This window comes from Mya arenaria, chromosome 8, assembly GCF_026914265.1.
Source record: "Mya arenaria isolate MELC-2E11 chromosome 8, ASM2691426v1".
In the NCBI taxonomy this organism is placed as follows: Eukaryota; Metazoa; Mollusca; class Bivalvia; order Myida; family Myidae; genus Mya; species Mya arenaria.
This window is the reverse complement of record NC_069129.1, coordinates 73,865,253-73,884,715: the sequence shown is the minus strand read 5'-3', so window position 1 is coordinate 73,884,715 and position 19,463 is coordinate 73,865,253. Positions and strand designations below refer to the sequence as shown.

Below are 19,463 nucleotides of genomic sequence, written 5' to 3'. Positions count from 1 at the left end.
TGGGTGTGCCTCAAATATGAATGCCTGCCCACAGCATCTTCCATTTATTATCTTTCAATTAATAATGCTATGTTATTCTAAACCATAGTAATACATGTTACATGCCTTTGTTGTTTTTCACAAACAAAGTTCAAATTTCTAAAATGGAACAGATATGGCAAAAGGAGTCTTGGAGGAGGAATGTGAAATGGATAAAAATACCATTTAAGACAGATGCACTAGTTAGAACTCTGTTGTTTTTGTTCTTCAGTTTATATGCTACAACTATGTCAAGGTCATAACAACTTACTTCTGTGGCTCATTCGGGTCTTTCTTCTTCTTTTTCTTCTGGATTCGTGCCTTCTTTGCCACGGCTAACTTGGCCTTTGGTGTAGGCACAGGGACCATGTCCTCAGCTTGCCTCTTCACCAGCTGTGAAATGTACAAGGAAGGTCAAGGTTATGACAAGGTTAGGTAACTCTAATTTACTTCGACTTGATTGTAAAGACAGATGAAAGATGATATAAATCACTATCAAGTCAGTTTCCTTGGTAGAAACCAGTTCTTCTGAGAGGCCAAGAGAATGTCCCTGGAGGCTAACAAACCATCAACCCCTTGGGTGAGTGGGGGACACCTATACCTCTAGACTACCCTCATCTTTATTAAAAGGTTATTTCAAACAGCTATTTCAAAGTTGGCATATGTAACATAACATGTAGGCAGCCATTTTTATCGCATAAAATTTCAGGTTCATCAGTTACACATGTTTCTTTCTTCTTCTGCACATCTAATGGACCTGATACCTCCTATTTGATATTTATCAACATTTCTTCACACATAGCTGACAAAAAATGATACCCAAAATTCTTTAAAACGCTTCTATAAACAACATATTGCATCAGAACAGACTCTAAAATTTAAAATTCAGAACATTACAGGACATTTCTTAAATTACCATAATTTATGATCTGCAAAAAATACTTCAAGTCCTCTAAGATATAAAACACACCAAGGAGGGTCCCTTTGTTAAATTGTCAACATTTGAGAATACAAATAAAATATTTTGAAATATAATTATATTCTTCAGGGCATCCCACCGTGAGTGCTAATTTAAAGCAAAACAGAAACTCTATGGAAGCAAATTAAATTGTTCCGATCCATCACATCTGATTTGGGCCATCTTGCCAGCATCGGGATTCATTATTATTGCTTTTCTTCTCAAATTATCATCTAAATCATCGGATGTGACAACATACTCAAAATAATTTCAGGAGATAAAACATGTGATCATGGTTTTATTGATTGTGGGTAAAAAATAGCCCATCAACATGGCAGTGAAGTGGAAAAAGAAAACTAGTCATTCTGGAGGCTAATCATCTTCTATGGATAACTACTCTTTGCCAGAAAATTTTTCACTTTGTTTCTTCATGTTCACAATAATCACATCCACAAAACAAAAAACAAAGTCAGAAAATAAGAATTGCCAAAATATTGTATGTTGGCGAAGTAGGGAATGACATACTGTTTTTAATTATTTTTTTTTTAAATTCTTGAAATCAACTACCTCTGCCTTATGCTAGAAGCTATCTAAGAAACTGTATATGCAACCATGAGTATGTCCTTACTAAAGTCCTGTACTCTCACAGAAAACTAATGTATTGCCTTTCCAAGTGGAAAAAAAAGCCAAAATGCAGATTTTATGACGAGGTGGGGACCCAAACTAATCAATAATCACTAAAAAAGGAGTTGTTTTGAAATTAACTCCAATTAAAATCCTGGTGAAATTATCAGCCGGAGTGTTAGTGAGGCAGGTCAGAGATGCCTGCAGCTGCAGCCAGACTGTCTGCGTAACCAGGTGCAGTTACCAGGGGATCTTCCTCGTTACCATGGGAACATGACTCCCGATGATCATCCCTTTGACTCCCTTAGATGATCATTAATCACTGATTTACTGATATAATTGATTCTTAAGCATCCTTAATTATTACTCTAGCATAATTAGAAAGCCAGGTTAAGGAAACTGTGCTTCTTCACTCCTATGCAATGCTCCATGTGTTATCCAGTAGAAAATGATGAATTTACTGTTAAATTTAAATTACTTATTAATTTTAGAGTGTATGAAGATAATAATGCCTAGAAATTTGATTAAGCAACGTTTAACCAAAAATATTAAATTACTTATAAAAACTGAACATTATTTTAAATTCTAATGAAAAGAATTTTTTAACATGTTTATAAAAACATGAGCCTTCCACAAAGAATAATTATAAAATGGCAGACTGTCTCCCCAAGAATCCGAGGCATAATTTTTCTACCTAAAAGGCATTGCCAACACTACTGTTCTGTTGTAAAAACCTCTGCTAAATGGAAAATTGCTTGAGGAAATAAGCCACTGTAAGTTAAGCATGTCCTATGCTAGTCAGGATTTGATAGCCTTTCAAAACCCACATTGAATGCAAACAGATTAAGTACACTTAAAATTATTATATTTAATTATAAAAATTAGTTTATACAAAAACATAACACAAGCGTATTAACAAAATCTTCATTCCAGTATTATTTTATAAAATTAACATAATTCTTACAAATTTTAACTCAGAAATCTGTTACGATATTAAGTGAACAGTTCATCACATATATTTATGGTCTTCTGTTGTCCATCCATCTTCCATGACAGAGTTTTGCAGTAAACATACTTATGTTGACTAAAAATAAGTAAATGAAACTGCAAATTTTAAGAAATGAAACATCAATTTAGGAAGAATTTATAAAAAAATTTTATTGAACTTTTCATTTCAAATAAAACTGAACAAAAATAATAAATACCTGAGCCAGGGGTACGCTGTCATCGCTGTCTTCGCTACTCTCCATCGGAGGAGTCACATTGGAGGTTGAAGAGTTGGCAGGGGATACAGTCATCGCATTGGAAACTGGTGAAGAGTTATGGGACATGTTGTTTGCAGGCGGAGACCCAGTCATTTGATTGTTTCCATACATCTGACTGGTCGATATTGATACTGCAGCTGCAGAGGACGACGTTGGATGCCCATTTGTTACGCTGATATCTGGAAGGTCCATGACTTGAGGCGGAAATTTAGGTGCAATGCTTTCTAGCGATTCCAGTATAGAGTCACGAGGAGCGGACATAATTCGAGACAAAAATGTATTTCTTTGAGCAGAAAAGTTCTTAATATATCTTTGATATTGTGGAACCTGGTTATTGCTATTTGAAATAAAACTCTCTCTATTTTGTCCTTGTTGCGGAATTTGATTGTTTCTGAACTGGGAAACTATAGTATTATTTCCAAAGTTGGCAGTATAATTCTGATAAGGTCCAGTTTTGACATCTAATAACTCTGTAAGATCGGATGATGAAATGGTTGGTAAATCTCTAACACTATATTTTGGATCAAATAAGTCTTCCTCTGTAATATCCGATATGAAGGAACAGCCTTCCGATTTATCGTTCAGGAAGTTGTAACTGTCGTCACCGAGACTTGGTGTGCGGATCATCTGAAACGAGATAAAACCCCTTTCTTATTAATTTGACATAATATATCTATTTTACATGTTCAACAAGAAATATCTCCTTCAGACAGCACTGGCATTTAGCACCAATGTATGTAGTGGCAATCTTATCAAAGAATTGACGAAAATTATCAGAAGATTTTCAATTTATATTATGTCCATGTCACAAATAAAATAAAATGGTCTAATTGCAAAATCAAATTAACCTCCACTAAACTCATAAATCCAAATATTATTTTGGAAATAGACACTATTACCACCCACAAATAACAATTGGAAAAAGGGCTGGTAAAATAATAGTTATTATCTCAATTTTTCTACAAAACTCCACAAAAAGCTAAGTTGTTTTTTTCAACATTGTTCACTTCAGTCCTACCATCAACTGTAAGATTTTTATATAAACATAAATTAAGAGTTTTGATGTACGAAAAAACAACAACTTCACAGCAGAGAGCATTTGGAAATATGAAGCAATTTATGTTATATCTAAATACGAAATAATTCAATACTACCATTCTACTGCAGTGTTTCATCCTCAACAAAAATATTCCAACAAAGTTTTGTAAACCATATATTTAAATATCCTTCAAAATTACACAATACTTATAAATACAAAAACAATGTTTAATAGTTCAATATCCCTCAGTCAGTTTTTCTAACCAGTATCTTTAGATATCCCTCAAAAGTCAAACAATGCCAATAAATATCAAATTAAAATCTTCAATCGAGCATTGCAACTCTCATCACCACAACTAAACGTTGAATTTAAAGCCACAGACCTCATATCACACTTAACTCCTTATAAACTCCACACCGTCATCCAAAATCATCCCCGTGTCTTCTTGACAACTATCGAAGAGGGAGCCTTAACTTAATATGGCTAATATTTCTTTCATCGCCACTGCGATCATTGGAAAACAAACTTGTAAATACTACCCACAGCGCATCTGGCGTGTGTCAGTCGCGTGCCCGATTACAAACATTCAGTTGGGACATAAAAATAGTTTGTTCTGCTTGGTTCAGTGATATTGATGATTTTTTCCTTTCAAATACTCATTTGATCAAATAAAACTCCCATCAGAACCATAAGTGGTATGTTTATGTGTTAATCTTACTATTCAACAATGGACACTTAATGTTTATAGCAAACACAATAATTTAGAAACCTTAAATCAAACCACACTTGAATGAAGACCTTGAAAAGAAGGTTATGGTTATAAATGATCTTTGTGGTCAACAGTTTTCTTTCAATGTAAATAAAGAATTAAATATTTCATTTTTGGTACAAATAGGTCTTGAAAGATGTTTAACATGTACTTTAATGGGAGGTTGTAGTATTTCAAAAAATAATAATTGGTAAACATTTTTCATAAAATTCAGTTTAAAAATATTGAACACTACACAATTATCATATCATTTAATTTAAAATGAGAAAGCCTAGACTTTTCATGTCAATATTCTTTTCATTGCATGATTTCATAGCAGTAATCAGCTCAAAATTCATTTGAAATAGTTATAAAACAAATCTAAATGCCAAAAAAGATGAGAACAAGACAAGCAGAGCGACTGCCAACATTCCTCAGATTATTCTGTATAGCAGAGGGAGTTACTGCCCACGTTCCTCAGATTATTTCTGTATAGCAGAGGGAGCTACTGCCAATGTTCCTAAGATTATCTCTGTACAACAGAGGGAGCAACTGCCAACGTTCCTCAGACTATTTTTGTATAGCAGAGGGAGCTATTGCCAACATTCCTCAGATTATTTCTGTACAACAGAGGGAGCAACTGCCAACATTCCTCAGATTATTTTTGTATAGCAGAGGGAGCTACTGCCAACATTCCTCAGATTATCTCTGTACAGCAGAGGGAGCCACAGCCAACATTCCTCAGATTATTTCTGTACAGCAGAGGGAGTTATTGCCAACGTTCCTCAGATTATTTCTGTACAGCAGAGGGAGCTACTGCCAATGTTCCTCAGATTATCTCTGTACAGCAGAGGGAGCGACTGCCAACGTTCCTCAGATTATCTCTGTACAGCAGAGGTAGTGACTGCCAACGTTCCTCAGATTATCTCTGTACAGCAGAGGGAGCCACAGCCAACATTCCTCAGATTATTTCTGTACAGCAGAGGTAGTGACTGCCAACGTTCCTCAGATTATCTCTGTACAGCAGAGGTAGTGACTGCCAACGTTCCTCAGATTATCTCTGTACAGCAGAGGGAGCTACTGCCAACATTCCTCAGATTATTTCTGTATAGCAGAGGGAGCTACTGCCAATGTTCCTAAGATGATCTCTGTATAACAGAGGGAGCTACTGCCAATGTTCCTCAGATTTTCTCTGTATAGCAGAGGGAGCCACTGCCAATGTTCCTCAGATTATCTCTGTACAGCAGAGGGAGCCACTGCCAACGTTCCTCAGATTATCTCTGTACAGCAGAGGGAGCTACTGCCAACATTCCTCAGATTATCTCTGTACAGCAGAGGGAGCCACTGCCAATGTTCCTCAGATTATCTCTGTATAGCAGAGGGAGCCACTGCCAACATTCCTCAGATTATCTCTGTATAGCAGAGGGAGCCACTGCCAACGTTCCTCAGATTATCTCTGTATAGCAGAGGGAGCTACTGCCAACATTCCTCAGATTATCTCTGTACAGCAGAGGGAGCCACTGCCAATGTTCCTCAGATTATCTCTGTATAGCAGAGGGAGCTACTGCCAACATTCCTCAGATTATCTCTGTACAGCAGAGGGAGCCACTGCCAATGTTCCTCAGATTATCTCTGTATAGCAGAGGGAGCCACTGCCAACATTCCTCAGATTATCTCTGTATAGCAGAGGGAGCCACTGCCAATGTTCCTCAGATTATCTCTGTATAGCAGAGGGAGCCACTGCCAACATTCCTCAGATTATCTCTGTACAGCAGAGGGAGCCACTGCCAATGTTCCTCAGATTATCTCTGTATAGCAGAGGGAGCTACTGCCAACATTCCTCAGATTATCTCTGTACAGCAGAGGGAGCCACTGCCAACGTTCCTCAGATTATCTCTGTATAGCAGAGGGAGCCACTGCCAATGTTCCTCAGATTATCTCTGTACAGCAGAGGGAGCCACTGCCAATGTTCCTCAGATTATCTCTGTATAGCAGAGGGAGCCACTGCCAATGTTCCTCAGATTATCTCTGTACAGCAGAGGGAGCTACTGCCAACAATCCTCAGATTATCTCTGTACAGCAGAGGGAGCCACTGCCAACATTCCTCAGATTATTTCTGTATAGCAGAGGGAGCTACTGCCAACGTTCCTCAGATTATCTCTGTACAGCAGAGGGAGCTACTGCCAACGTTCCTCAGATTATCTCTGTACAGCAGAGGTAGTGACTGCCAACGTTCCTCAGATTATTTCTGTATAGCAGAGGGAGCTACTGCCAACATTCCTCAGATTATTTCTGTATATCAGAGGGAGCTACTGCCAATGTTCCTAAGATGATCTCTGTACAACAGAGGGAGCTACTGCCAATGTTCCTCAGATTATCTCTGTACAGCAGAGGTAGTGACTGCCAACGTTCCTCAGATTATTTATGTATAGCAGAGGGAGCTACTGCCAACATTCCTCAGATTATTTCTGTATAGCAGAGGGAGCTACTGCCAACGTTCCTCAGATTATCTCTGTACAGCAGAGGGAGCTACTGCCAACGTTCCTCAGATTATTTCTGTACAGCAGAGGGAGCTACTGCCAACGTTCCTCAGTTTATCTCTGTACAGCAGAGGGAGCTACTGCCAACTTTCTTCATATTATTTCTGTACAGCAGAGGGAGCTACTGCCAACGTTCCTCAGATTATTTCTGTACAGCAGAGGGAGCTACTGCCAACGTTCCTCAGATTATTTCTGTACAGCAGAGGGAGCTACTGCCAACGTTCCTCAGATTATTTCTGTACAGCAGAGGGAGCTACTGCCAAAGTTCCTCAGATTATTTCTGTACAGCAGAGGGAGCTACTGCCAACGTTCCTCAGATTATCTCTGTAGAGCAGAGGGAGCTACTGCCCACGTTCCTCAGATTATTTCTGTACAGCAGAGGGAGCTACTGCCAACGTTCCTCAGATTATTTCTGTACAGCAGAGGGAGCTACTGCCAACGTTCCTCAGATTATTTCTGTACAGCAGAGGGAGCTACTGCCAATGTTCTTCAGATTATTTCTGTACAGCAGAGGGAGCTACTGCCAACGTTCCTCAGAATATTTCTGTATAGCAGAGGGAGCTACTGCCAACGTTCCTAAGATTATTTCTGTATAGCAGAGGGAGCTACTGCCAATGTTCCTCAGATGATCTCTGTACAGCAGAGGGAGCGACTGCCAACGTTCCTCAGATGATTTCTGTATAGCAGAGGGAGCTACTGCCATTGTTCCTCAGATTATCTCTGTACAGCAGAGGAAGCCGCAGCCAACGTTCCTCAGATTATCTCTGTACAGCAGAGGGAGCCACTGCCAACATTCCTCAGATGATCTCTGTACAGCAGAGGGAGCGACTGCCAACGTTCCTCACATGATTTCTGTATAGCAGAGGGAGCTACTGCCATTGTTCCTCAGATTATCTCTGTACAGCAGAGGGAGCCACTGCCAACGTTCCTCAGATTATCTCTGTACAGCAGAGGGAGCCACTGCCAACGTTCCTAAGATGATCTCTGTACAGCAGAGGGAGCGACTGCCAACGTTCCTCAGATGATTTCTGTACAGCAGAGGGAGCCACTGCCAACGTTCCTCAGATGATTTCTGTATAGCAGAGGGAGCTACCGCCAACGTTCCTCAGATTATCTCTGTACAGCAGAGGGAGCCACTGCCAACATTCCTCAGATGATCTCTGTACAGCAGAGGGAGCGACTGCCAACGTTCCTCAGATGATTTCTGTATAGCAGAGGGAGCTACTGCCATTGTTCCTCAGATTATCTCTGTACAGCAGAGGGAGCCACTGCCAACGTTCCTCAGATTATCTCTGTAGAGCAGAGGGAGCCACTGCCAACATTCCTCAGATTATTTCTGTACAGCAGAGGAAGCCACTGTCAACATTCCTCAGATTATTTCTGTATAGCAGAGGTAGCCACTGCCAATGTTCCTCAGATTATCTCTGTACAGCAGAGGGAGCCACTGCCCACGTTCCTCAGATTATCTCTGTACAGCAGAGGGAGCCACTGCCAACATTCCTCAGATTATCTCTGTACAGCAGAAGAAGCCACTGCCAACATTCCTCAGATTATTTCTGTACAGCAGAGGAAGCCACTGTCAACATTCCTCAGATTATTTCTGTACAGCAGAGTGAGCCACTGCCATCATTCCTCAGATTATTTCTGTACAGCAGAGGGAGCCACTGCCAACGATCCTCAAATTATCTCTGTATTACAAAAGAAGGGACTGCCAATGTTCCTTAAATTATCTCTGTATTACAGAGGGACAACTGCCAATGTTCCTCAAATTATCTATGTATAGCAGAGGTAGCCACTGCAAACGTTCCTCGGTTAAATGTATAGCAGATAAAAAAAATTATGGTTTGATAATATGTCGCATAACCATTTATTTTGTGTAAATTCATATTAACATTAACTTATTAGTGGTCTACATAATATTGTGTAACCTACCTAATAACTGGTCCAGCCACTGTTTATATCTATGGCTTTGCCATATTAAAAACAAGAATTTACTGAAAAAATGTATTGGACTTGATAAATACTGCCTTATTCTCATTGGACAAAATATACTGTTGACCACTAAACAACTTCAAGTAAACAAGATCACACACAATGACATTCTTCATCAAGTGTAAAAAGTGTAGCCATCTTATTCCAATTTATGTTACATTAAAATATAATTTGTGAAACATAACTGCATCATCATTTATGCTGGGCAGTTGCCTAATTCCGGATTTGCCTAAATATTCGGAAATCGTTTAAAAGGCGATTCGGCGACGGTGATCAATATAGAATGATCACAGTCTTCACAACTGACCTCCATATCAACAGAAACAACACAAAAGTGCAGAATAACCCGTAAATAAATACCTCTAAACTTTTGCTTTCCAAATTGTCAATATTTAGTCACGTGGGGGATAACGTCACACAGCGTGAGCTTTTAAATTGAGGTTTGACAGGGTTGTCTTTAAACCCTAGACCTACTATACGAAGTTTATGACTTATCGTCAATCATGAAATACAATTCCAAATACATATAAAATCAATAAATTTACGATGCCATTGTTTTCGTGTTGTGCAGCAATTGATATGAAAACGAAGCAAAAATGAAGCAGATTCGTACTTTCAAAATTTTGCAAATTCGGACATATTAGTAGTTCGGATAGGCCGAAAATACACATACGAATACTTCGGAGAAGGATAAGATTTATATACAGGTTAACATTAAATGCATGATTTATATTTAAATAGCATTTAAATATTTGTATATTGACTTGATTATGTTAACTGTGTTCTTTTAAAAAATCGGAATATTTAGGCTCTGAATGCAGGTTTTCAGACGTCATTTATATCCTCATTTTGTTCTGAATATAAAATTATAATTAATTGTTTTTTTCTTTAATTCTTTTTTCATTTTGGTTAATATAGGACCCAACATTATGATATCAAAATTTCATGTACTTATGTTCAGTAATTTCGACAGTATTTTAAGAAAACTTCAAAATTGATCCGGAATTAGGCAACTGCCCAGTAAAGATTGTTTAAAAAAGTTATATGCTTAAGGCATTTTCACTACTTTCAGAAATGTAAGGAGAACATAACATCAGCTTTATAAATGAAGGGACTGACTCATTTTTACAATACTCAATGTTAGTTAACACTCAGAATTGAAGCATAAAAGGTTTTATTTTATTAATTACTATACTACTACTAACAACTTCCTGCTGACAGCATTACCAAGTACAATTTCACAAATGTTGACATGGAAGGTGAAGTCCCAAGCTCAGAGAAATACCAGTCTGACTAACATTTAGTCATGATTCACAACTCAACTGACACCAAGTAAATCAATGACAAATTAGTGCCCTAAGAACAAAACATTTTTGAACTTGTAGGTTAACTTATACCATTATGTTGCCAGTGAAGGTCACTTAACATAGACATTTGAGTACATAGACTTTGACACTAGCTGATTCTGGGGGATGAAAATTTTGTTCAAGTGACAGTATGGTAGAAGACTATGAACATTAGCTGCGTATATGGTACATGGATAAAATGGGCAAGGATGCTCAACAGCCCCAAAAGCAGTGCCAAATTCATATTGTACCAGTAAGGCGTAATGGGTTTTAACAACTGATAATTGACAACCTTAAAAAATTGCCAGTGTCTGTTTGAGTAAGAATTTATGTCCAAAGCAGAGTAAAAGGGCTTAGATCCCTTTTCAAATGCCCCTAAGGTCATTTATATTCATTTTAAGGTAATTCCTACTGTTTTTGATGCAAATTATGTCGAAGCGAAAACAACAACCATATAGATTGAATTTAAAGGCCCTCAATCCTGATTTCAGAAATAATCCTGCACTTTAGAATGTCTGTTTATTGTATAACAAATATGTTTATGTAATTGGAGTGCAAAAAAAGTCTTTTACATAATACTGGAGTCTTTTTCCCCTGTGCACAAAACAAATACTTTTCTGTAAAAATTTCTTGTAGTAGACATGGAAGCAGACAACAATTAAATGTTTTTACCAAGTTGTTCCCATCTGTGTCTGGACTGCAGGGCACATCCTTGTCATCGTCGTCTCCAGTTCCCTGAAAAACACAACAGTCCATGAAGGTGAGATTAGGCATTTAAATGATTTATATAACAGTACTATGTGTTGAAGGGGTTGAGCACGAGGAAGTCGAAAACTTGTGCACAGACATCTTATCATGCACATTTTACAGACATTCTCAGTGCATTTAGTTGAGCTGGAAAAAACCCATCTGCCAGATGAGTCTTGCACAACAATGGGCAACTTCTTATTTTGCTTCATGTATACGTTTATAAAATTTTGAATAAAGCAATATAAAAAATTGTTTAAAAGTTGATGTTCTTCAGGAGCTATATGATGTTACTTTTTAACTAAAACTCCTACAGGTCATGACATCAGCAAGTAATGTCTCAGCTGGGCTTAGCTGGCATGCCTATATTATAAGTATCTTTCATGGCTGAGAGTGTAAGATAGGTCCATCCCAACTCCAGCGTAGGGTGTTTTGCGGAAACAAGGTTTACTGAATTTCAGTAGAACACCCTGTGCGAGGGTTGGGACGAACCAATCTTACACAAGCGGCTATGGTAGATGCTTTTTCTTCCACCTTAGTTAAACAAAATAAAGTTAAAATGTATTATTTCGCTGGAACACTTTTGTGCGTAATGAAAATAATTTGTTTATAGATATGTGATAATTCGTGGTTGTCAAGGATATGCGCGTAGTGATTCAGATTATGTAAGTAGTCATATTGTTCTTTAATAGTTCTGAGGAGAGTGCAGCATTATTTCTTGAATGCAGCGTGAAAACCTTTTTAGGTACCATTTGAAGGGAGAAATAATTAATTTGGATTATAAATATTGCCACAAGACTGAGTTTCTATGATACTACAAATGACAGTCCTTCAACAAGGGAGTTAATTGTGTGATAAAAATATAACTAGAAATGTGTCCATAGGACACGGATGCCCCTACTTCGGTTTTTTGTCACAGAAAATAAGCCATAATGATTTTTGAAGTATTTTTGGCAAAAAAGGGCCGTAACTCCTAAATGACTAAAGCGATTTCCATGACTATCGAACTTGATCAAGATATTATGGTCACAAACATGTGTTTAAAGTTTGGTGAGGATTGGACAAACAGTTTTCAAGAATTAGATCGGAAACAATCTTCGGGACGTATTTTTCAAGTCTTTTTTTGCAAATAAAGGGCCGTAACTCCTAAATGACAAAAGCGATTTCCATGGCTATCGAACTCGATCAAGATATTATGGTCACAATCATGTATGTAAAGTTTGGTGAGGATTGGACACATACTTTTCAAGAATTAGATTGGAAACATATATTTTTGAAGTATTTTTGGCAAAAAAGGGCCGTAACTCCTAAATGACTAAAGCGATTTCCATGACTATCGAACTTGATCAAGATATTATGGTCACAAACATGTGTTTAAAGTTTGGTGAGGATTGGACAAACGGTTTTCAAGAATTAGATCGGAAACAATCTTCGGGACGTACGTACGTACGTACGTACGGACAGACGTACGTACGGACAAGGGCAACCCTATATGCCGCCACTTTGTGGGGGCATAAAAATGAGTTCCATACGGTTCTTATTTTATCTTTGCCCGTGGGCAAGATAAGGATTTCCAGCATGGCCAAATTTTTAGATCTACATATCTGAGGTGGGAGAAACCAGCTTTTCATGTCCTTATTTTACAACATGGACCAGAAACACATGACAGATCTATAAACAAGAGTACAGTGAAGAGAACAACAATGCTTGCTTATTTTTTTTCCAACTCAAATTAGGGGCAGTAATTAAAGCCAGGAAATATGGACCAATCAAGTCATGTGCAAATTGCCACCAGTAGCAATAGTACAAATTGTTTTTGTGAAAAGGGTGTACTTATACTATGATCAATTTCAGGAACAACCCTTTCAACCAATTCTAAGATGGCCGCTAAACTGGTGTATATCAATTCAACACGTATGAAATTATCTCCCTTCACATGAGCGGAATGCAAAAGGGAAGTAAGCGATGTGTGGTGTTTTTAAGCAATCTACTTCTGTGTTTAGAATCAAGCCTTTTGAGTTTGTAAAATACATATAAATTTGCAATTCAATGTGCCAATACAATCGCCATTTCACTTTATAGGGTATCATAGGCTTAAAAAATTACATAAGTGCCTAAAATAAAATAAATGAGCTAAAAATATTATTGGAAGAAAGTAAAAACAAGCCACAAGTTCATAATATAGGCCTGGTTTCTCTATAAATTGTAGCCCTTTATAGTTGCTACCCTTCATAATGAATTATTAAGAATAAATTGCTGATATGGACCCAAAAAATGGAATAAGAAATATTTTTTGTTTATTTCAGCTTTAGATTTATAACAACATGTCTGCCAAATATTTAAACAATATTACAATGAAGTTAAAGTAACACTAACTACCTTTGACTTATCAAACATCTTGGGTGATCACAAAAAATATATCCAGTCAATCAAACACACTCAATCTCCTGTAAACCCTATTACAAAATCAATAAATATTATTTCCAATCAAACAACATTTCAATGTTGAGCTTAAGTTACAGTCCAGTACATTCCGACAACATGGAACATCTGTCTAAAACAAGCACCTGGATAACCCTAGTCATGTGATACAACATGTGACCACTAAGTAGTGCACGGCTTGTCATGATTTTACTAGTTATTTTAGCCAGGTGAAATGTAAATTGACAGGCAATAATTTTGACAGTATGGCTTTAGGGGGGAGAAGAAATTATTAATAAACTTAAATGTTTGGTTTCTGGCTGCATCATGAGTATCCGTTGTACCATTAAATTTGGAAATAATATGCCTTATTAGAACTGTCAGTCTTAGACAGGCCTAATTTCACCCACTGATTATAGTAATTTGAATATAATTATGGTAAAATATGGAACGAGGAAACTGCATTATATTTTCCTAATGAAGGAAATAATTCTAGCTCGAACACTAGAATAATTCAAGAATCAAGATAACACACTGATGATACATTCCAATAAACACTACATGAATTTTTTTTGAATCAGCTTCAAACAAGTAAGATAAGCAAGGATTAGGATCAGGTATTCAGTCCACGATGAGACCTTCATAGTGTTCCTGGACTTTCAACTAGTCCTCTTTTAATCTAGCAACATAATTATGGATGTTGTTGGTACTTTCACTTGGTGTTCTTGACACTGCAGACATTCTAGCTTGGAAGATAAGTTTTCAACCGGCAGTTATGCTAATATTATCATGAATGATTTAACAGTTAGCAGCCGAAGCACTTTATGCTTATGGCCTGTCCAACAGATAGGGCAATATATTGGCTGCATGTAAGTTTGGGCATAAAAGGTTGAAATGCCACATCCCCAGAGGCGGGAAAAATCCCTCAGAATTTTTATCCATCCCCCAGTCTCCCGGAGATAAAAATCATTCGGAATAAAAAAATAAAAATCTTATTGTTGGGAGAGATTTTACATCAGGCATCAATGACAAAGTGAAAGTGAAGAAACAATTCCACAAGGGTGAAATTAGTTTAGAAAATGGTTTGATAAATGACATATTTTGTTCGCAAGTGCATTACAGTATGAAAATTGGGAGTGTATCATAAGAATATGATAAATCATAACAAATAATAATTCTGTATAATGAAAACTTTTTCATAGCAAAATATAATGTGAATACAATTTTCGTACTTGCCTCTAAAATTTCGCCAACTTAGACCTGCTAACGAATTCCCCCTGAAAACTACCAAAATCCCCCTGAACTTTCAGTCTTTCTAAACATTAATCCCCCTGAATGGTCTCTAGAAAATATGGCATGTATGATGTTGCTCCCTATATATGCTTTAAACTGAAACATTTACATTTCAGCACACATGCTTGTCAAAAGGTTGTTTAATACTATTTGATTATTTCAACATTGTTCCCAAAATTTCAGTTTTCTTTTAGCCAACCCAAAAACATTAAGACATCATGCAATAAATTAATAAGGTTCCTGACCACAGAATGCCCGCAGGCCACTGACCTCCATTAACCTTTACTGCCCAGAGGTCAGTACTCTGCTTGTTCCGAACCACATTTACATAATAATACCCGTCAACAATTTAATAAACCTTGTCAAAATAGTGATTATATACTAATTGTCGTGCAAACAAAATGACAAAGCAATGTTTTTTATGGTTTTGTTATCACTTAATTAAGAATGATAAAAACTATCATTTTGGAAAACTTTCCTTTCTAGAAGAACAGGCTAAAATATTCAAGATGCTGCCTGGACTCCAATCAGGGGGACTTATTTAAAATGTACTCATTAAAATTGCTGCAATCTTTTTTGTTCCACACAAAAAAAATCTACTCTCAAATACAAAACAGATGAAACCCAAGAAATGAATGCAACATTAATGGGTTAAATAAATACAACTGTAAAATCAAACCATACAAAGTGATTGAAGCATTTAATAGAATTGTAATTCCAAAAAGGTTTAAACGAAGCAAAATCTTTTAACAATCAGAAAAATGGAAAACTAAATGGCTACCTTTTAAAATAGTTTCCAGTTTATTTTTCATATTAAGGAGAGTTTCGACAGCCATTGGCCAGTTTTGTAGTCATTCAAAATGTAGGAAACTCATATTGGCTAAGTTTTGTCGATATTAAGCAAGTTTTGGCATATATTGTCTTCAATTGTCTGGTATTGGTACTGCAATTGTCCCCTTGTTGCATCAAATACGTAGATTTTAAGTGAGAGTGTAGTCTTATGTTGTGGGGAAAAATGGAGTACCAGGAGAAAACCCACTTGTCTGGCTTGGTGAACAAAAACCAAACTCACATGCCCCCAGGCCAAGAATCGAACCCGGGTCGCCTAGGTGAGAAGGGAGTGCGCTAACCACTGCGCTAACCGGACAACCGGAAGAATGCTTGAAGCATTATGCTTTCAGAATTCTGAACATCAATATTTGGTGGAGTCACAATAATATCTTAACCAACTTGGTGTATATTACGAACACACATTTGGACTTCCATCTTTTGTACTTCTTTAAGCTTTTGCTTATGGATTTTTACTATGAGTAAATGCCTTACTGTTAAGGGGTAAGTATAATGAACTGATTGAAATCCATGTTGCTTCCAGGCATGACCATCTCTACCCTTTTGCTTTACAGGACAATTAGTATTTTTAACTTCATGCTTGAATTCAGGACCATGAAGGAATGAGGAATAAATGAAAGCTTATAAGAAACTCAGGCCCAAATATCACAAAAATACTCAAGTTAAAATCTCAATAACAATCTCAACTCATTTTTCCATACAACACCAAAAGTTCTTTAAACTTGCATTATGTTTTTACTGTTTTTTCAAGGGCATTTAATGTGTTGATAAAAATCTGTTGTTAATATTTCACAGAAGTCTTATACTGAAGAAAAAAAATATACTTGAGCAATTTCTCAATAACAAAGATGTGTGCTCAATTAGTTTTCTTGCTGTAGAATAATTTTTCTTTGGAATCTTGACCAAAGTTTTAAATCAGCGTATTCTATGAGAGAATGTACTTTTAAATAGTAAAAACATTAATGATTTTAAATAGATAATTTATTCTGTTATGATACTGAAGGGTTTTTTAAATACTTGCTCTAATATGTGTTCTTTTTAACATATATGCTTTTATTTACACGTCACAAGCTCCATTGTTATTTTTTTGGATATGTTATGTATGTCTGTTATTCATGTCCGAAAATAGCTCATTGAGCTAGTGTTTCTTTTTAACACATACCAATCTTTAAATAAAGATTCTTGTATCCTTATTCTACCTTAAGTTGGTTTTCAAAATATGGCAATGGGAGTTGATGCCACTTAATTAAGTGGCTCTACATGAACAATTGGAAGAATAGAAGATTAGACAGAGAAGGAAAGAGGAATGTATCACAGCCAACCATAAGCTCTGGTCAACCAATACACTAGTGTTCATGTCAGTCACGAGAAGCTTGACCATTTGTCAATTAGTATTTGTTTGACAAGGGTAATTGACAAATGCAGGCCAGATGAGTACATGGTTCGCATGCATTTGACAGGTTAATTGCATACTGATTACTTAACTGTACATCGTTCTTAGGTAAAAGTTTAATGTCTCAATCAATAGGGTATGCACTCGTAAACAACTACTAAATAAAGTGTTTTATAATATCGCGTACGTGCAAGGTCACTGAATATAATTTTTTAAGCTTAAAGGATTTGTTAATTTTTAGCAAATTTTGAAAACATACTTCATTTATGGAAATCTTTTCAATAGAGGTAAAAAAAAATTGTTTGGAAAAGAAAACTAAATCAGAATTTGCAGAAGTGTTTTTATATGCCAGTACGCCTATGACAAACATGAGCACATATACCAAAGTGCTTTAATAACAAAGATCATACCAGGTCAAGGTGACATCCAGACAAAAGTGCTCTCTGTTTTAAATGTTAATAGTTTGAGGACAAGTGGCCCAATTTGTGACCAAAACTTCAATCAGCTTCACCTGTCCGTAACCAGCTTAAGTTGTTTACTGCTGCAAAATGAACAAACTTAAGAAAACTACTTTGTGACAATCTTAAATTTATAACAGAGTCAGCTGCAGCCATGTCTTTCACATTTGCAGAGAAAGGACTTTAAACAAACAAATGAACTGCACCACAATAAACTGAATGGTATCTGCAACAGTCAGGCACAATGGTGCAACTGCTCATTATTCCGAGATCAAACACTGCCAGTGAATATGCATTATTAAGTGAATGTCCCCTAAAAAAAGCATATTATTTACAGATCATTTGAAGAATTGACTTCTTTCATGGTTGTCTGATTTATTGTTGTTCAGTAGGAGAACAATTGCATCAATCTCAAATAATTCACCCTTGAATACTCTTCAATACTCTTCAGAAGAAAACAATCTCCATGAATCATAAAATTTTGTTTTCATAACAGCTTATTAAAATGAGCCTTGCCCAGCAAATGCGGCCATTTCCAAAGGAAACCTTTTCACTGACAATTTATTTAATTTATCAAAATTTAAAAAGAATTTAACATTTTTTCAGAACTAGTATGTTATTTTAGAAGGCTGTGTATGCAGCAGACGAAAAACAAGCAGCATCCTTACCAATGAACATAAAGTGAACGGAAGCTCGACTCCGCCTGGTCAGTTGTCGGAGGCTGTTTGTCAGGTGGTAAAAGCTATTCAATGAATTATACAACCATTTGCTTTTATGATATAATCTCTTTAATGGTAAAATGAATGACAACCTGCCTAATGATTTATATTTGTTTATTCCATTAAAAGACATGATTCATGTAAAGTTTGTATTATCTAAATTAAACTGTTGAAAATGATACTTAGGTCACACATCATATTAATTTCTTATAACCATACAATCATATGTTATTAAAGTTTCCTAAAAACATATTCGAGAAAATAGGATAATATAAAAGAGGGCCATGATGGTATTTCAATAAAAATTGGATCCTTTCACTTTGCCAAGTACACACAACAAAAGGTGTGCTTGATTTGCTGCATGTGCGCAATTGAATGCACTGTTACTTCAGTTTTACTGCTACAGCATGCATAATCAAATGTCCCCTCCTCCGACAGCTGAGGCGATACCTTCCCACCTGCCCATCAATGTGCAGAAGGGAGAATGGAAGGGCCATTTAGGGTCAAATATGGTGTTAATAACCAGGATGACAGATCGGATATTAGTTAATCATTTCATGGTTTGAGTGTTGGTTAATGGCATGTTTCTGTAATTTAAAAAAATAGTTTTGTTGTCTTTATGACTTATACGCTTAAGAAGGAAGTGCCAGCTTCCTTGGTGAAAAGAATACAATGTTTTTTAGAGCTAGTTTTACATCATTTAATATTAAATGTTTCCCTTTCTACATGTAACAAAAAATTCACTGCTTGAGTCATTTAAGTCATTTAACATAAATTGTGTAAGCATTGTAAGTTTTCTTAAAAAAACAGTTAACAAGTGCCAAGAAGAGCTAAGATGCATGAAAAGAACAACTTAGCATCGTAAGCTGATGCTTAAAACTTTTCTAGTATAAGTTTTTAAGGTTGATCAAGATGCATAACTTTGCAATGATTAAAGCCGGAGTTATGAGCCCTGCATTATTGTTGTTGGTAGATAGAGCACAATGGTTGCTATTGAGATTTGCTAATGGGACATTTTCACAGATTTTATGATAGCCACAATTCTTTTTAAAC

At 36.5% G+C, this 19,463-nt stretch overlaps 1 protein-coding gene across 1 annotated transcript in view; it reads right to left on the bottom strand.

The window, feature by feature from the left end:
* Nucleotides 1-19,463, bottom strand: part of LOC128244741 (TOX high mobility group box family member 4-like) — a 41,828-nt gene that overhangs the window by 11,126 nt on the left and 11,239 nt on the right. Inside the window, exons 2-4 of the mRNA XM_052962792.1 lie at nucleotides 11,203-11,265; nucleotides 2,806-3,492; nucleotides 290-411 (exon numbers count right to left, since the gene is read on the bottom strand). Of these exons, the coding sequence (XP_052818752.1) occupies nucleotides 290-411; nucleotides 2,806-3,492 (809 nt within the window). The 5' untranslated portion in view covers nucleotides 11,203-11,265. The remainder of the gene's footprint in view (nucleotides 1-289; nucleotides 412-2,805; nucleotides 3,493-11,202; nucleotides 11,266-19,463) is intronic.